The sequence below is a fragment of the Carlito syrichta genome, unplaced genomic scaffold, assembly GCF_000164805.1.
Source record: "Carlito syrichta isolate Samal-C Ts95f unplaced genomic scaffold, Tarsius_syrichta-2.0.1 Scaffold312194, whole genome shotgun sequence".
Lineage (NCBI taxonomy): Eukaryota > Metazoa > Chordata > Mammalia > Primates > Tarsiidae > Carlito > Carlito syrichta.
This window is the reverse complement of record NW_007256290.1, coordinates 336,411-353,411: the sequence shown is the minus strand read 5'-3', so window position 1 is coordinate 353,411 and position 17,001 is coordinate 336,411. Positions and strand designations below refer to the sequence as shown.

Genomic DNA, 17,001 nt, shown 5'->3' with positions numbered 1-17,001 from the left:
ACCAAAAAAAAAAAAAAAAAAAAGCCAGACCATATGAAGGGCTCTTTATGTGTATAACCTCATCACTGCCTCATGAGAGTCCTATGATGTCAGATTTTTTTTTTTTTTTGAGTCAGAATCTCTCTGTCACCCAGGCTGGAATGCAGTGGCATGCTGTTTACAGCCACCACAGCCTTGACCTGCTGGGCTCAGGTGATCCTTCTGTCTCAGTTTTCTAAGTAGCTGGCAGCTACCACCACGTCTGGCTAATTTTTTTGATTTATTATAGAGTTAAGGTCTCGCCAAGTTACCCAGGCTGATCTTGAACCCCTGGACTCAAAAAATCCTCTCACCTCTGCCTCCCAAAGTGTTGGGATTACTTACAGGCATAAGCCATACACCCGGCTGAGGTCAGATTTCTTATCCCCATTTTACAGATGAGGAAAGTGAGGCTTACAGTGGGTAAGGAGTATACCAGGGTCAGTTGCCCATGACTGGCCTGGATCTGACTAGGATCCAGGTTGATTTCACTCTAGAATCCATGCTTTTTGCCTCACTGCATGGGTGTGGGAACTTAGAAAAGAGCAGAGGGGCTAATATGACTCCCCTGCCCTTCCAGAGAGGATTCTGGTCACTGTGCTGCCTCCTGAGGTCATCACCCTCCAGGAAGCAGAGCCCATACAAATGCTGCAGATTGAGGTGAGCCATCCCCCTGTATACAGGGCTTGAGGCCCAGCCCCTTGCATCTACTTGTCTCTGGTCCCAGAGTTCTGCTTACTCTATCTCCATTTCCCCCATTCCTTGCACTTGGGCACTCCGTGAACTTCCTCCTACCTGGCCCCGTGGTGTGCCTCTCAGATCCACTCTACTGAATCCACTTGCCTTTTTCAGAAATGAAATTGAGTCTTGTGACCTTGGTCTTCCTCTCTTGACAGGGTGAGCAGGATCTCCCAGAGGTTACTCGCCGCGATTTGGACCTGTTGATTGCAGAAGAAGACGAAGCTATCTTGTTAGAGGAAGGCAGGCCTCTCCTGCGGCCTAGGGTCCGCCCAGCACTGGATGGTCAGACCTCTGGCATGGGCAGTCTGGGACTGAGCAGTCCTGTCATCTCTTCTTTTCTGCCCTCTGAGTTCTGATCTTCTCTCTGCAGAGGTCAAGGAGGAGCTCCGGGCCCCAGAGGGTGTGGCTGCAGTCCCCCCACTCTCGCCTCCAGCTCCTGCAGAGTAAGAGCAGAAATCTCTAGAACGGTAGGGGGTCAGTGCTGGGAAGGATGTCCTAATTACTCTTGCCCATCCCTCAGGGTGGAAGTGACAGGAGAGCTACTTCCAGGCCTGGTCCTGGGTCCTGAGGAGCTGAAGCTGCCAGGCTGGGAGCCTGAAGCCCCCGTCATGGGTGAGTGCCCACCATTCCCCAGGTGGCTTTCCTGGGAGCACAGGTACACTGCTGCAGACAAGGACCCTGTATTCCAACTTGCTGAAGGGGGAACCCTGCAGCTTCCTGCTCTGGTGGCTGCAAGGGCGAAGGGGCTTATGGGACAGAGCCATGATCTCCGGTGTTGTTGCAGAGGTGACTCCCCCACCAGAGCTGCGTCTGCCAGCCCCGCCCAGCCCAGAGGTGAGTAGTAGCCCTTCTAAGCTGCCACCTCCTCCTCCTCCTCTTTGCCCTCCCCTCCCAGAGCTGCCTTACCAAGCCCAGGACCATGGCTAGCTTACATGGGCCTTTGTGCATATTGGTATAGACCCTTTCCATACCCCATTGTCTGGCCTGCACTTCTCTGATGGGTACCCTTGTGTGAGTTACACAAGTGCCTGGAGGCCCTTCCCAAGGCTTTTCCCCATGTGCCTCTAGAGGTGGAGTGTGGGGCCCTGTTAGCAGTCACCAGCATGACAGGAAGAGTAATGGGTAGCCTTGCCCTCACCTCCCCTTCCCACTCAGCAGAAGAGGCTCCCGGTTGTTCCATCTCCTGTTCGCCGCCGCCGCCGCCGCCAATTACTGTTCTGGGACAAGACGACTCAGATCTCCCGGGAGAAATTCCAGGAACAACTGCAAACCAGAGCCCACTGCTGGGAGTGTGTGAGTGCAGCCCAGGCTCCGCTGGGGGATGGAGGGAGGCGGGGATGACCTGGGGCAGGTGGAGGCTGGGTCTTCTAAACTCCTGGGGTAGGGGTGGAGCCCTGGGAGTTTGATGAAAACCCCTCTCCGTCCCCAGAAAGTGTACATGATGTGGGTTTGCATATACACAACCTTTCATGCTCCTGTAGTGACCTCAGCTGACATACCCATGGGCACACAGGTTAAGAAACCCATCTTTTAGCAATGAACAGGGCAGGAGGGCCATGAGCCTGAGAGAGGGGAAGTCCAGAGGTCCTGGAACAATGCACCATAAGGAGGTGCAGGGACTCACTGGTGTGGTGGCTCACACCTGTAATCCCAGTACTTTGGGAGGCAGAGGCAAGAGGATTGCCTGAGCCCACGGGTTCAAGACCAGCCTGGGCAACTTGGCAAGGCCTTGTCTCTACAATAAATAAACAAAAATTAGCCAGGCATGGTGGCACGTGCCTGTAGTTCCAGCTACTTGGAAGGCTGATGTGGAAGGATCTCCTGAGCCCAGCAGGTCAAGGCTGCAGTGACTGTGAGCATGTCACTGCACTCCAACCTGGGTGACAGAGTGAGACTCCAACTCAAAAGAAAAGGCGTGGAGTTACTGAGAAGTGGGCCCCTTCATCTTGGGGCTTTTGGTCTTTCTCCATGCAGCCAAAGGTACAGCCTCCTGAGAGGACCATCACAAGCCCTGCAGAGTTGCTCCGAACCCCAACTCACTGTAAGAATGGCAAAACGCGGTCATGTCATATCCTCAGAACCCAGATTCCTCACTCTTGGTGTTTCTCACACCTCAAATCCTGTTCCCACCGCCCCCTTGCCTTCAGCTGCCCGGCTACCCCCAGAACTACTGGCTTTCTGGACCCGCTGTGCCCAGCTACCCCCAAGAGTTCTCAGGCGAAGGCTGCCCCCAGAGGCTGAAGAGGAGGCTGCTGAGAGGGAGTTAGTAGCCGAGGAGGAAAGGAGAAAGATGGAAACTCCTAGTGACATCGAGGTAACTGCATCACACTACTTCCTGCAAAGCCCAGCTCTGCTTTGCTGGAGCCCCAGCAGGCTGCCTTTTCCTGTCATGAGAGCCAGTGGCACAAGCTCACTGGCCTTGTGCCTTCTTAGGCCCAAGCCCTGCATGCTTGGGGTCTTAGTTCTTTTCCCACCCACAGGTCCTGAGGGAAGCCCAGGAGCCTAGTGGTCCCCTCTTGCTGTCTTCAGGTAAGCACCTAGAGAAGAGTGGGCAGTAGAAACCACCACCCTAACTACTGTCCCAGGAAACTACTCTAAAAACTGCCCTAGCTGCGAAGCTGCTTTTATCAGAGCCAGTATGTATGGCACAAGGAAGTGCAGATTCAATTCAGTTCTCCACCTGTTTTTTTTGTCAGGGTCTCACTGTTCCCCAGACTGGAGTATGGCTCACAGCAGCCTTGACCTCCTGGGCTCAGGTGATCTTTCCACCTCAGCATCACCATGCCTAATTTTTAAAAAATTTTGTAGAGACGAGGTTTCACTGTTATGTTGCTCAAGCTGGTCTTGTCACGCCCATAATTGCAGCACTTTGGGAGGCCAAGGTGAGAGGACTGCCTGAGCCTGCGGGTTCAAGACCAGCTTGGGCAACTTGACAAAACCTCATCTCTACAATAAATCATAAAAACAAAACAACAAAAAAGTCACTGCATGGCTCTGACATCTACTTAAACCAGGTTGCCGCGAGGTTCTGACTGCTTAGAGCCATGCAGAAGCTCTCTCAGCACCTTTCTCTCCACAACAGAGCTCTCCCTAGAAGCAGCAGAAGAGGAGAAATCCCGCACCATCCTCATCCCGCCAGAAGAACGGTGGTAAGCAGCCAGCTTTGTGGGAGCTGGGGGCCCACAGCCCTGGCCAGGTGGAGAAAATGGCTTCTAGGATAGGTAGGCCCCTGGTCACTGTCACAGCTGCCGCCTTCTCTGCTCTGACTCCCATACTCTCCTAGGGCCTGGACTGAAGCAGAGCAGCCAGAGCTTCCTGCATTGCCTGTGGTGCCTGAACTCCCCGAGGTGCCCATGGAGATGCCTTTGGAGCTGCCCCCAGAACCTGAGCTGCTCTCACTGGAAGCCGTGCACAGGTACCAGGGAGGGGTGGGGGTGTACATAGGCCTCAGCTGTTCCTTTTTTTTTTTTTTTGAGTTGGGAGTCTCACTCCGTCGCCCAGGCTGGAACACAGTGGCATACTCACGGCCACCCCAAGTAGCTGGAACTACAGGCGTGTGCTACCACGTCTTGCTTGCTTATTTATTTATTTAAGCTGGAACTACAGGTGTGTGCTACCATGCCTGGCTTATTTATTTACTGCAGAGTCTCGAGGTATTGCCAAGTTGCCTAGGCTGGTCTTGAACCTGTGGGCTTAGGCCGTCCACTTGGCTCGGCCTCCCAAAGTGCTGGGATTCAGGCTGAGCCACCAAACCCAGCCAGCTAACTGTTCTTGATCCTCACAGGGCAGTGGCACTGGAGCTGCAGGCTAACAGGGAACCCGACTTCAGCAGCCTGGTGTTGCCTCTCAGCCCCCGCAGGATGGCTGCTCGAGTCTTCTACCTGCTCCTTGGTGAGTGTGGGCATGTGTATGTGTGCGTGTGGGCTGGGGACACACACCAGTGGCTAATCTGGGGATTCCTCTCCTCCCCTCTTGACTAGTGCTCTCGGCACAGCAAATCCTTCATGTGGAACAAGAGAAGCCATATGGGCGCCTCCTGATCCAGCCAGGACCCAGATTCTACTGAGGCTGGAACTCATTTACAAAGCTGCCAGAAGACCAGCTTCATTAAATAAACCACGTCCTGCCTCACCGGGACCTGTGTGCATCTCTAACCTTGCCTTGAAAGTTACTGTTCAAACAGAAAACAAACTGTTTTTATTACAGATGATGTCATGACTCCATTTGTAACAGATCTAGCCTCAGGGACACCCCTGTGAGGCAGCAAGCAGGGCTGATTTCAAATGGATATGAAGCCCAGAATCTTTGGTAAAACGTGAGCTGGAACTGGGCTGAGAGGTGGTTTCAGGGTCTGGGCAGGCTCTGTTCACTGGCCCAGCTGCAGCTTGCAGTCTAAGTGAGGCCCAGCACAACCTGAAGCTCCTGAGCCTTGTCAGCAGGCAGCGAGCCCAGTGCTGCATGGAAACTGTCGGCGTGCTGTTTGGCCAGGAAGGTCAGGAGCAGCAATAGTGCAGCCTTGGTGTCTGGGTGGAGAGGAAGAAAGAGAGGTCCTGGGTCCTTGAAGGACTGGGCTCCTTAAATAAACCCTTGCTGCCCCAGGCCTTCTGAGCCATGCTGCTCCCGGCCTCCCCCTAGCCCTGCCCATGACTGCCACCCTCCCTCACCTGGTGGGATCTTGTTGTCAGCCAGAATGAGGCTGCAGATGCGCAAGAGCTCAGGAGCCACATCTATAACCTGTGGGGAAAGAATGGCTGACACAGGGGCAGTAGCAGCCTGGGTGGTTGGAACCAAGGAGAGGCAGAGTCGCCTACCAGGGCTGTTTGACAGGCATGCAAGACAAATGAACATGAGAAGAACTAATAAAACATGGTGGTGGTAATAATTTTTTTGGCGGGGATGTGTGGCAAGATGATTAAAGTCATGGCCTCAAGACCAAAAGAAGTCTGGACACCCAAGAGCTCCACCCATACAATAATCTTTACAGTTGTAAGATGAATGTGACACAAACACTGGGATATGAGTCCAAAACTAGCTACATAATACAGGCAAAATCTCTTCAGAATGCAGAGCTTCTCTTACTGAAATGTGTGGTGTGGTGGCCCCGATGTACCCAGGGTTCCATAAACAGTTTGAAAGAGCCCTGGTCTAAGAAATTAGTCTACAAAAGCTGCAACTGCTGGCAACTTTTTGGCACAGACAAGAGGGTAAAAATGGAGATCCCTAAGGAAAAATGCCATGTGAAGAGAAGAGAGGCTGCCAATCCTTGCAGACAAAAAAAAAAAGAGCAGAGTGTGAAGGACAGCCAAAACTGTCACCCTAGCCGAGCATGGTGGCTCACACCTGTAATCCCAGCACTTTGGGAGGCGGAAATGAGAGGTTTGCCTGAGCTCAGGGGTTTGTGACTAGCCTGAGCAACATGGCGAGACCTTGTCTATATAATAAATAAAAAAATTAGCTGGGCATGGTGGCAGGTGCCTGAGGTTCCAGCTACTTGGAAGCCTGAGGCGAAGGATCACCTGAGTCCAGCAGGTTGAGGCTATGGTGGCCGTGAGCATGCCACTGCACTCCAGCCTGGGTGACAGATTGCTCAAAACAAAAAACCCCCAATAAACTGTCACACTGTACAGCTGCAATTGACACCACTCCTGCCTACCACTGAGACTGGAGCAGCAAGCTCCCTTCAGGGCTGCCAGCATATAGCTTACCTGGTCAGGACTGCTCTGGTACAGGAAGCTGAAGAGGCGCCCTATGGTGACCCATTCCTCCAAGTCCTCCTTCAGTGGCAGCGCGTGCAGCAGAGCCGCCAGCACCTGGACACACAGATGCCTCAGACCAACCTGCCCTGCCTCTCCACCATTCTCTTTGGCTTCCAGGCCCCCCCGATCCCCCTCCTCCAACCCCTCACCTGGGGCTCTGGTTTCCTCGTGGGACTGGCTATCAGAAGGCGGGTGAGTGCCCCACAGATGTTGTCACGGACACGATCATGTCGTTCCCGTGCCAGGAGGGGCAAAAGAAGGCCCAGCAGCTTGGGGAAGTATCTGGTCCACAGTCAAGGAAGGGCCACACACACAGGGTAGACCTTGTCCACCCCAGAGCTCTAGGGATACTCTCCCAACCCCACGCCCCTCCCCTCCTGCAAGCTGAGGATACTCCTGGGCAGGGCGGCCCCCATGCTCGGCCAGCACACCCAAACCAAAGATGGCATTGCTTCGCACCTCAGGGTCTGCCTCCCGAGCGGTGCTCAACAGCACAGGAATCAGCCGAGACACAAACTGGGCCGAGGCAGCACCCAGGCCCTGAATGGACTCTGCCAAAGTCCCCACTGCAAAGGACTTCTCTGCCACTGTGCAGCCCTGTTTCTGTTAGCGGAGGGCAGAGAGGAGTGCCAATCGGCCTGGGACTAGGATAAAGGCTGGGTTGGGTACTCGGTGCATAGCTGGATTAGGGTTTGAAGCCAGAGGATAGATACTCACCGTCTTGCATAGCAATAATGGCAGGAAGCCAGCAAAGAAGGGGGCAAAGGTATCTCCCCCAGCTGCAGCCGCCAGGGCAGGAATGGCCTCTCCAGCATGCTCTAGCAACATGGCGTCATATTCAGCCTGTGGAGTAAAGCACTAGGGCCAGCTCCGTGACTGCACATCTCTTGACCATGCTCCACCTGCACTGGCTGCAGGGGGTCCCTGGGACTGCTCTTGGTTGACAGGGCTCGACCCTCTCAGGTTGGGCTTCTTCCCCAGCCCTCCTGCTCTCACCTTTCCCTTCCAGCCTACCCCAGTTCACACTGCTCATCCCCCCTGACCTCCCACTGGCTTAATGGGTTCACAGCTGCATCATTCTGGCCATTACCAATCGCTTTTTTTTTTTTTTTTGAGTTGGAGTCTCACTCTGTCGCCCAGACTAGAGTGCAGTGGCCGCTCCCAGCCACCGCAGCCTCGACCTGCTGGGCTCCAGCGATCCTTCCACCTCAGCCTTCCGAGTAGCTGGAATTATAGGCGTGCGCTACCACGCCCGGCTGATTTTTTGATTTATTGTAGAGATGAGGTCTCGCTGCCCAGGCGGGTCTCGAACCCACGGCCTCAGGCAATCCACTCACCTCAGCCTCCCAAAGGTGTGGGATTACAGGCTGAGCCACCGAGCCCGGCTACCAATCCCTTTTAGTGGCCCTGGCTGCCCCAGGCCAAGCCTAAGTACACCGTCCACCCCTCCCCTACGAACACTTCGTCCCAGTTTTCTGTAGCATCTGTAGCTCTCACCTGATCATCATCCTCCTCCTCTTCATCCTCGTCAGTGTCTTGACAGGCTGTCTACAAGAAGAAGTAGCTCAGCTTAGCCCGAGCTTCTCATTTCATGGGGGCAAAGGGTGGGGACAGAGCTAGACTCGGAACCTCTATTGCCCACCTGGAGCCCCGCACCTCTGCTTCCCAAAACCCACCTGCCCCGCTCACCTTCCTTTGCAGCACGGCCTTGATTATGCCACAGAGCTCGGCAAGGCGCCCAGGGGGGTGCAGTGTGAGGGTCCCACAGTTGCGCAGCACCCCCGTCAGGGCCTCCAGTACGGCCATCACCACCTGGCGCTCCCGCTCCCCATTCACTGCCTGCATGTAGGATGGCACCACCCGGGCCAGGGCGGCCTGCAATGCTGGGGACATTGGGGGCTGAAGCCCTGGTCAGGCCCTGCCCCACCCCAGAGCCCCCAGTCTGGCCTGGCCTCCCCTTCTCACCAGCAGTGTTGGATTCTGAGGGGCAGCTCTGACAGGCCTTGTGCAGTGCACAGCAGAACTGACCCAGAGCCTCATGGGCTGCCTTCCGCACGTTCACGTGAGGACACTGTGGAATGAAGAGGAACAGGATGTGCTTGCTGTGTGCAGGGTGAACAAGGGCTCCCAGCCCAAGGACCCCACCCACTCTGTCCATCAGCCCACTCACCTCCAGCAGTTTGAATACTTCTTCAAAGACACTTTCCATGTACGGAAGGAAGGCCACACTGTGGAGAGACACATGGCCGTGAGGAAAGGGGTCCCGGGGCAGTGGGGGTAGGGGATGTCCCCAGTGCCACCGAAGGGCTGATACTCACTTGGTGTTCACAGAGATCTCCCCTAGGGCAGCACAGGTATCTTCCTTCTCATCGAAGAAGGCATTCTCCACACTACACCTAGAGTAAGGTGGGAGGCAGTGGTGATCAGGCACCAAGAGGAGCAGATCTGGCACTAGGTCCTTGTTCAAAATCAAAGTTTAGATTCCTCTAACCAGAATAGTACCCCTTCGCACCCTGAGATCTCTGAGTCATCCTCTTCTTCCACATCCTCATCCATGAGCTCCTCCTCTTCCTCTCCATCACTCTCATCGGCAAACAGAAGGAAGGAGCCACATCCGTCATACTGAAGCTGGACGGAGGAGGCACAACAGGGATATGGGCTCAGCTGGGCCCAGGAAATAAATCCCATTGCAAGGCTGGCCTTGCCCAACTGGCCCAGCCACCCACTGCTCACCACAATGCCCTCAGTAGAACGCAGTGACAGCAGCATGAGTGTGGTGATCTGTGGCAAATAGGGAGCCAGGCCTTCACCCATCAGCCCTGATAAGGCTGCAAACAGGCTGTACCTGGTTGAAGTAGACAGAAGCTGTACGGTCCTGCCTGCTTTAGGCAAACAGGATGGGGGAGCCCAGGGAAACCTGGCTACCAAACAATACCAAAGAACTGGGGTCTGGGGTAGGTACTGTGGATCCGGTGGGTGGGCAGAAGGGGTGGGGAACAGGGACAGGGAAGAGGGTAGGGGCAGGGTGAGGGGTCACTCACGTGCAGCGCCGCAAGTCAGGGTCGTCTACCTGGTCGCAGAGGCCCAGCCCGAGCTGGCAGCATTCCTCAGCCAGGGGCCTCATGGGTTCCCCCACTGCTCGTGCCAGTATCCCCAGTGTCTCTGTGGGGGCAAGGGCTCCATTAGGAGGTAGGATAGGGGCCCACAGGTGGCAGCCAAGAGGAATTAAAAAATCCCACCCTACCCTAGGTGCAGCATGAAGAATGCCTCGTCTGATGAGAAGGAAAACACCTGTGCTGCCCTAGAGGCGATTTCTGTGAACACCAGGCAAGCACTGGCCCTTAATTAGTACTGGGAGCCCCTCACTCACCCAGGCTCTGGATCTGCACAGGCTGAAGGTCCTCACGGCCTGTCAACAGGAATTCCCGCAGGTGCTCCATGATGGTGGGGAAGTAGGGCAGCAGGGAGGCCTGAGCAGCTGTGGCTGCAGGATGGAAGGACAGAGTCAGAGTGGGAAGGGGCAGGGACCACCTGCTAGAGGGGACTCTGGGTAAGCCTGTGCCTCTGCTTCCTGCCTCTCTCCTCACCAATGGCCCCCAGGACGCTCACTGCCAGCTCTTTGGCCCGTGGGCTGCTGGGGTTCCTCAGAGGCTGCAGCATGCACTCCATGAGCTCCGGAAGGTAGGACTGCACTTTGGGCCCTGTGGGAAAGGATACTCCTCTACCAACCAACACAAATCTCCTACTTTCTGCATACCCACCTCCCTCTGGGCTGACCCTCCCTGTTGCCTCACCACACCCCTTTGTGCACCACAGGTAGCAATTGAGAAGATGTACATCCGGCCCTCTTAGCCAAAGCTGTAGCCTTCAGCCCCTGCCCCGCACTCCCCATTGCCATCACTACCTAGGTTCTCCACGAAATTCTCCAGGGCATAGCAGGCCTTGGCTAGGTGGTGTGTATGTCCTGGAGGCACCGACTTCAGGGAGGTGAGGAGCAGCGGCATCACCTCCCCTGAATAGCTGCTGATGTGGGGCTGGGGGTAGGAGCAAGCGGGACCTGAGTCAGGTTCACCCACAGGGCACACACTTGAGTGCCAATGGCAGCAGGGATTCTTGGAGATGAAAGCTGAGGGGAAGCTGGTCCCTGGCATGGTCAGGGGACTCTCAAGTGGCAGCTGCCCACATTCAGCCTTGCTGACCTGTAGATTCTCTGAGAACTGGCCCAGGGCAAAAAGTGCAGCATTGCGTACAACTTGCGAGGGGTCCTCCAGGCCTTTGCACACAATCTGCAGCAGTGGGGTCAGCAGTCTGGATGGGACAGGAGGAGAAGACATAGTCTGAAGGGCAGGACCTAAGAGCCCTAGGCTGACCCCTGGGAAAAAAACAAGACTTTCTCTCACCAGTTAGTGGACACCACCCTCCGATCCCTATAACTGGGAGGCCACTTCATTTATGTTCCAAACCAGGACACTTTTGAGAATGGGGGGGGGTGCTATCGATAATACACTTGAACAAGTGTAAACCAGGACTACTATGGTTCTCCTCCCATGGTGTACTCTCACCCCAGATGGGGGCATAGGCACCTCTGCCTGATGTGGTCACCAGCTCCATCGGACAGCACAGCCAGCACCAGGAACCCAGCCTTGCGCTGGTATGGGTTCTCACTCCGCAAAGCTTCCTCCAGCATGGGCATCTAGGGGAGCACATGGCACTCTCCTGAAACCCCAGCAAGAGTTGCCTATTTCTGTGGCACCAGGCCTTTCATACCTCCCAAGGTCCAAATATCCTTGGCTTTAAGAGGCTAGGCACACCTGGGAATAGGGACACCAGAAGGACGGAGCCACACTTACCAGCTGGGGACAGAGCTTCTCAGGGGGCAGGTGTAGTGCCAGCATGTCCACAACCTAAGATAGTACAGGAAGACTTTGCTTGACTTCATCTCTGCCTCCCCAACCTCCCACAGCCACCTAATACCTTGCCCCCTGCCCCTGTCCTATATCTCACCTGTACAGCAAAGTGCTTGGGAGTCTCCCCCATCAGCCCAATCTTCAATTCTTCCTCTTCTGAATCCTGGTCCTCGGGATCCAACTGGCCCAGGGGGGGCTCAGCAGCCATAATGGGGAAAAGAGCATGCAGCAGGGGTGACAGGAGACGATTCTTCAGTAAGGCCTTGACAGAGAAGTGTCCCTGAGAATCTGCTCCCAAGATTGGCTCACATTAAAAATTCTAGCCTTGCCAGGCTCGGTGGCTCAGCCTGTAATCCCATGCCTTTGGGAGGCTGAGGTGAGTGGACTGCCTGAGCCCACGGGTTCGAGACCCGCCTGGGCAACTTGGCGAGACCTCATCTCTACAATAAATCAAAAAATTAGCCGGGCATGGTAGCGTGCGCCTGCAGTTTCAGCTACTTGGAAGGCTGAGGTGGAAGGATCGCCGGAGCCCAGTGGTGGCCAGGAGCGGCCACTGTACTCTAGTCTGGGCGACAGAGTGAGACTCCAACTCAAAAAAAAAAAAAAAAAAAATTCTAGCCTTCCAGGCCACAAGGGGTCCAACAGAGATTCTCAATCCCCCAGGCAGGAGTGGGGGTGAGGCCAGGCCAAGGCTTGAGCCTCCACAGTACTTTAGATACCCTCAGATGGACAAAAAGCCCTAGGAGTGAGATGAAGAGTGAAGATAGGGATTGGATGATATACATCAGCAGGCACTCACCTTGCTCTTGACTTTGACCAAGAAAGTGAGGCAGCAGAGAATTCGTACACGTATCGCATTGCCCAGGACCACATTCTTAGCCACCTGCCCAGAGACTAATGAGAATCAGAGACAGGCAAGGAAACTCACAGCAGAATATGCAGCAGGGTCTATGCCCACTGCAGACTCACCTCTAGGCAGAATGTGAGGACCTCAGAGAGGTGGGGGGTGATGATGGGCACTTCCGACTCCAACAGTTCATCCAAGGCCTCCAGAGCTTCACAGGCCTTTGCCTGACAGACAAACAAGTCATAGGGTTACCATGCTCTATGTCAGTGGACCAGGCTGGGTGCTTCTCACTCTCCTTCCAACGGAATCCTGCCCACTTGTCCTCACCTCATCTATGGGGATCAGAGCCTGCACAGCCACGATGAGCTTGGGCACCAACATCCGAGCAAGAGGCTGGGGGACACAGGATGAGCTGAACCACAGAAAGTATGATGCAGCCTAATATCAAGCCCCAGAAGCTGGCAGCTTTCTCACAGTCTGAATTCTGAGGAGGAGCCCAGGCATACCAGCTAGGCCCAGCCACCTACAGCATCCCCTCCCAATTGTTAGGAAAGGCAACAGGCAGACTGAAAACTCCAAAGCAGCTCTGTAACCTTTAAAGGTAAAGACATGAAGGCCCAGGGAGGTGAGGGTCTACATCTCACCACGTCTTCAGTGCTGAGGTAGGGGGCCATGGTGGTCAGAGTGCGCAGAGAGTAGAAGAGCAGCCCAGGTGAGGATACCTCACTAAGAGTCTCATTCAGAAGGCGAAGAAGCTCCTGGTGGTGAGGCTGGAAAGCCTCGGGCTGGGTGGTCACCACCACACTCAACAGCAAGAGCCCCATCTGTTCAGGAGTAGGGGATATGCAAGAAAAGCTTACATATTCCATACAGCCTCTTGGTCCCTCCCTCCTGCCAACCATATGATGGTACCTCTCTTTCAGGGATGGAGGGGCTGTGGGTACTGTGCTGAAGCAGCTGCATGAGCTGAGGCCAGGCTTCCAAGCCTTCCTTTCGAAAAATGGTGGCTGAGAGCTGGGCCAGACCGAGGCTCACACAGTGCCTGTAAACAGAAGAGATCTCCCCAATCACCCTCCAGTACATCCCCCTGCACACAGTGGCCCAGCCTTGATAGGGTGGCCAGGAGAGAAAACTTCAGGAGATGTGGGTACAGAGTCTTTGCTAAGTGGGGGAAAATGAGACAGTAGCTCAAAGAAAGCCCAGCAGCATTGTGGGTACATAATCTGGTGAGTTCAGTCTCACTCTGCCTGAATTTCACCCTAATTCTTCTGACTTGGGTTTCGCAGATCATCATCACCTATTCTCAAGAACTTTAGCCTTCAACACAGCCTTAGAATTCTCACTCCACCCTTGGTCTGAAATTCTTGACCCCCAGGTCCCAGCTAGGAGCTGAAAGAGAAGACAAAAACCCAGAGATAGTCTCAGTCTAGTCAGAGCCCCAGAGGAGGCGGTAGGTACTTACTCTGTTTCTTTCTGCAGGGCCGTCAGGATCAGAGACTTAAGGCTGGAACACAGATAGCAGAGGTGTGGTACCCGGTATGCACAAGAGCAGCCTCAGCCTGCCCTGGCCCCGCCCCGCCCCAGGCCCAGCCCACCTCTCCCGGAGCTCTGCGGCTAGCCGTCGCCAGCGGGTGCTCAGTCGTCTGCGGGTCAGCACAGCCGCAAACTGGCGGATCTAGGGCGAGGAAGCAGGCATGTGGGGGCCTGGGAAGGAAAGCGTTGAGCGGGCCGCAGGGGGGATGCTGGGGATTGACCAGTGGCGTACTGTGGGAAGCTGGGAGAGGAGAGCAAGGGGCCTCACCTGAGGGTCGGCCGCGGAGACCAGCAGGTCGCAAAGCGCCGGCAAGGCGGCGGGGTCCCGAAGAGCGATCTGGAGCTGCTCGGTGGCCTGGAGGGAGATTGGGGGTCAGAGTAGGGCCTTTCTCGCACCTCCCGCCCGCCCTGGCCGTCCCCGCCTGTCGCGTACCCGGCGGATGCGCTCGGTGTCCGGCAGCAGAAGCTCCCGTAGGAGCTGCTCCAGCCCGGCGGGCTCCATGGTAGCTGCGGAGCCGCCGTTACGGGGCCGGGTCGGGGGAGGGACAGCACGTGGAGGCTGACACCCACTTCCGGCGGAAAGGGCGTTGTCGCGTGCCCCTCGGGTCGCCGCGGAGACTTAACTCACTTCCCACAAAGCTCCCGCTTCGCCACTTCCGTTAGGATGAGCACCGGCTGGACCATGGAAACAGGGCCTTGGCAATGTAGGTTCCCCACGCCGAGAGTTCCCAAGATTCATTGGAGAACTCGAGTTTCCTGCAATTCGGCGGCCAACTCGACTTTTTTTTTTTTTTTTAAAGGGACTGTGCCCTTAACGCTCGAGTTCCAACATCGAGACCACAACCTCCAACAACCAGGCGCGATGATTCACGCCTGTAATCCCAACATTTTGGAAAACTGAGGCAGCAGAATCGCTTGAGGCCAGGAGTTTGAGACAACCTACAACTACAGCATCCTTTTTCTTAATAAATTTTATTTCGATAATTGTAAAAAGAAAAATCAGGACCAAAAGCTAAAGGCAACTTAAAAAGTTCAAATATATACTCCTTATATAATAGAGATTTATAATTTGCAGGCCCTCTCTGGGAAAAGCAGCCCAAAGGGCAAAGGGGAAGGCAACAATGCCATCACACAATTGAGTCACTCAATCAAAAGAGAAGCTGGTGGGAGAGCTCAGTGGAGGGGTGAAGAAAGGGAGAAAAGAGCAATAGTTCTGCCATCCAGAACTCAGTCCATCTTGAGGTTTACATATATATAACGAATGAACTTTAGGGAAGAAAAAAAGGAGATGGTGCCCAGCATGAGGAAGAAGACATAACCAGTGAGTAAGGAGTAGCCAAAGAACTCTACTGTCTGTACCACCCCAGACATGTTGGAGCGCCGGGCATAGTAGAAAACCGAGTAGAGGAAGATGAAGAGGCCAGTGGAGCCAACACTTAGTACTGATCGCCACCACCAGCGGTAATCCTCCCCAGACAACTGGAAGTAGGTGAGTGCAATGGAGATGCAAGCCCCCACACTCAGCAGGATGGCGAAGACAAAGAAGAGGATGCCATACAAAGTGTACTGCTCCCGACCCCATACTGTGGCAAAGATGTAGTACAGCTCCACAGAGATGGCACTGTGAAGAGAAGAGATGATACACAGCGTTAAAGGGCTGTGAACTGTCAGCACAGTGGCTGGGCCAAAATCTAGCCCCCACCCTCCCATGTTGCTGGGCCACTGGTAGAAAGTGAGTCCATTCCACTCTCTGCCCCAGATTTCTTAGCTTCATGGAGACTTTTTTGCCTATGATTAGCCGCTCTCGTTTCAAGAACATCTTCCCAGATAGATTGAGGGCAGGTATCTTGTCTATTTTCTTTTCTACTGTATTTGCCTGGCACAATGAGGTACTCAACACATTAAATGAATAGTCATATGGGCTTTAGGCCCCACATGATGCCCATAGACATTAAAGTCAGAAACTACGAAGGTAAAGGGAACAGTTCCTCTGGAGAACTTTACAAGATATGAAACACTCATATCTGAACCTACTCAAACTCAGTCCTGCTTGGGGATAGGAGGAACCATTTAATGATCTCTGCCTGAATGGTACAGCTGAGCTGGGGATTATCACTGAAGTTGGGTAAGGGTACTGGATGAGTGGGGACAGGAAGAGTTGAGGTCAGGAATCAGAGTGATGATCGTGGAATAAAGGGAGGATACCTGAAAGGCAGGAAGCCTCCAACAGTCATGTGGATGAGAGTAGACTTGTACCAGGGCTGGGGTGGGATCTCCCGGGCGATGTTCTTGGTGCGACAAGGTGCATCAAAGGGGCTAGCGTTGTTCTTCCCGAAGATACCTCCAATGACGGTGAGGGGAAAGCCCACCAGCAGCCAAACCGTCAGAAGTAGCAGGATGGTCGTGGCTGGCAGAGCCTGTGTTGAACCATTGGCCCAATGCACCGAGTTCACCACACTCCACGTCAGGAAGAAAGGCACTGCAGGGATGGGCCCCCGGAGGGAGGGTCAACACTAGGAGCTACATCCCTGAGGGCACTCACTCACACCGGACCTAGAGGGGAGATGGGTGAAGCAGCCCTCCACTCTAACAGCAGACTTATATTACTGGATGTCCATGCAGAGTCGAATGCCTTCACCTCTACCCTTTCATATCCCGTTGTTCTTTGCTCCTTATCTTACCAACCACCCCCATGCCTACCTAGTGTCATCAAGGATCAAAATAATTGGTAAATAATGATCTAAGAGTTACACAAATCCACCTGCCTCCAGGGGTATCTTGCCTTGGCATTGGTAATTCCTAGCACTGGATTAACACCCTGTTTTCAGAAAGCCCTGGTTCAAATATAAATGTAATGGCATATAAATCAGACACCTGGGATTGGGAGCAAGATGGTTTCAAGATGGGCATGGTGGCTCAGGCCTGTAGTCGCACACTTTGGGAAGTGAAGATAGGAAGACTGCCTGAGCCCAGGGGCTCAAGCCTAGCCTATGCAACATGGCAAGACCTCATCTCTACAATAAATCCAAAAATTAGCTGGGTATGGTGGCGTGTACCTGTAGTTTCAACTACTTGGAAGGCTGAGGTGAAAGGGTTGCCTGAACCCAGTAGGTCCAGGCTGCGGTAGCTGTGAGCATGCCATTGCACTCCAGCCTGGACAACAGGGTGAGACTCCGACTCAAAAAAAAAAAAAAATAAA

General features: G+C 54.3%; 3 protein-coding genes across 5 annotated transcripts in view; 1 reads left to right on the top strand and 2 right to left on the bottom strand.

The window, feature by feature from the left end:
• REC8 (REC8 meiotic recombination protein) overlaps positions 1 to 4,891 on the top strand; it is a 7,745-nt gene extending 2,854 nt beyond the window's left edge. Inside the window, exons 7-19 of the mRNA XM_008069732.2 lie at positions 599 to 678; positions 915 to 999; positions 1,172 to 1,202; positions 1,280 to 1,371; positions 1,544 to 1,593; positions 1,921 to 2,052; positions 2,734 to 2,800; positions 2,907 to 3,073; positions 3,240 to 3,288; positions 3,842 to 3,908; positions 4,043 to 4,174; positions 4,544 to 4,650; positions 4,740 to 4,891. Of these exons, the coding sequence (XP_008067923.1) occupies positions 599 to 678; positions 915 to 999; positions 1,172 to 1,202; positions 1,280 to 1,371; positions 1,544 to 1,593; positions 1,921 to 2,052; positions 2,734 to 2,800; positions 2,907 to 3,073; positions 3,240 to 3,288; positions 3,842 to 3,908; positions 4,043 to 4,174; positions 4,544 to 4,650; positions 4,740 to 4,825 (1,145 nt within the window). The 3' untranslated portion in view covers positions 4,826 to 4,891. The remainder of the gene's footprint in view (positions 1 to 598; positions 679 to 914; positions 1,000 to 1,171; positions 1,203 to 1,279; positions 1,372 to 1,543; positions 1,594 to 1,920; positions 2,053 to 2,733; positions 2,801 to 2,906; positions 3,074 to 3,239; positions 3,289 to 3,841; positions 3,909 to 4,042; positions 4,175 to 4,543; positions 4,651 to 4,739) is intronic.
• Positions 4,892 to 4,931: 40 nt separating this feature from the next.
• Positions 4,932 to 14,472, bottom strand: IPO4 (importin 4). 2 transcript variants are annotated; one of them, XM_008069733.2, is made up of 30 exons: positions 14,236 to 14,472; positions 14,071 to 14,157; positions 13,865 to 13,944; positions 13,732 to 13,773; positions 13,182 to 13,311; positions 12,914 to 13,093; positions 12,597 to 12,662; positions 12,392 to 12,493; positions 12,222 to 12,305; positions 11,520 to 11,684; positions 11,366 to 11,419; positions 11,099 to 11,208; positions 10,715 to 10,823; positions 10,420 to 10,549; positions 10,103 to 10,216; positions 9,886 to 9,999; positions 9,557 to 9,677; positions 9,249 to 9,360; positions 9,028 to 9,143; positions 8,834 to 8,911; positions 8,686 to 8,743; positions 8,481 to 8,586; positions 8,205 to 8,398; positions 8,013 to 8,063; positions 7,233 to 7,358; positions 6,910 to 7,118; positions 6,665 to 6,797; positions 6,465 to 6,569; positions 5,424 to 5,493; positions 4,932 to 5,282 (listed from the first exon to the last, which is right to left on the bottom strand). In XM_008069733.2, the coding sequence occupies exons 1-30, from the start codon at positions 14,302 to 14,304 to the stop codon at positions 5,152 to 5,154; spliced, it is 3,246 nt and encodes a 1,081-aa protein (XP_008067924.1). In that variant the 5' UTR covers positions 14,305 to 14,472; the 3' UTR covers positions 4,932 to 5,151. The 2 variants fall into 2 exon arrangements, with proteins under 2 accessions (XP_008067924.1, XP_008067925.1); XM_008069734.1 differs by having other exon boundaries at positions 13,865 to 13,912; positions 14,236 to 14,304.
• Positions 14,473 to 14,755: 283 nt separating this feature from the next.
• TM9SF1 (transmembrane 9 superfamily member 1) overlaps positions 14,756 to 17,001 on the bottom strand; it is a 7,607-nt gene continuing 5,361 nt past the window's right edge. The window contains exons 5-6 of one of the 2 annotated variants that reach the window (XM_008069731.2): positions 16,008 to 16,281; positions 14,756 to 15,423 (exon numbers count right to left, since the gene is read on the bottom strand). In XM_008069731.2, coding sequence (XP_008067922.1) covers positions 15,030 to 15,423; positions 16,008 to 16,281 — 668 coding nt within the window. In that variant the 3' untranslated portion in view covers positions 14,756 to 15,029. The remainder of the gene's footprint in view (positions 15,424 to 16,007; positions 16,282 to 17,001) is intronic. The other variant, XM_021718429.1, reaches the window with a different exon arrangement.

Bases quoted from the DNA above. Each gene is read 5' to 3' on its own strand.
- IPO4 (XM_008069733.2), bottom strand. From the start codon at position 14,304: ATGGAGCCCGCCGGGCTGGAGCAGCTCCTACGGGAGCTTCTGCTGCCG. The intron at 7,359-8,012 runs GTGAGAGCTACA...TTTACTCCACAG, and splicing joins AGGAGGAGGATGATGATCAG to GCTGAATATGACGCCATGTT. The intron at 6,570-6,664 runs GTGAGGGGTTGG...CTGTGTGTCCAG, and splicing joins CGAGGAAACCAGAGCCCCAG to GTGCTGGCGGCTCTGCTGCA.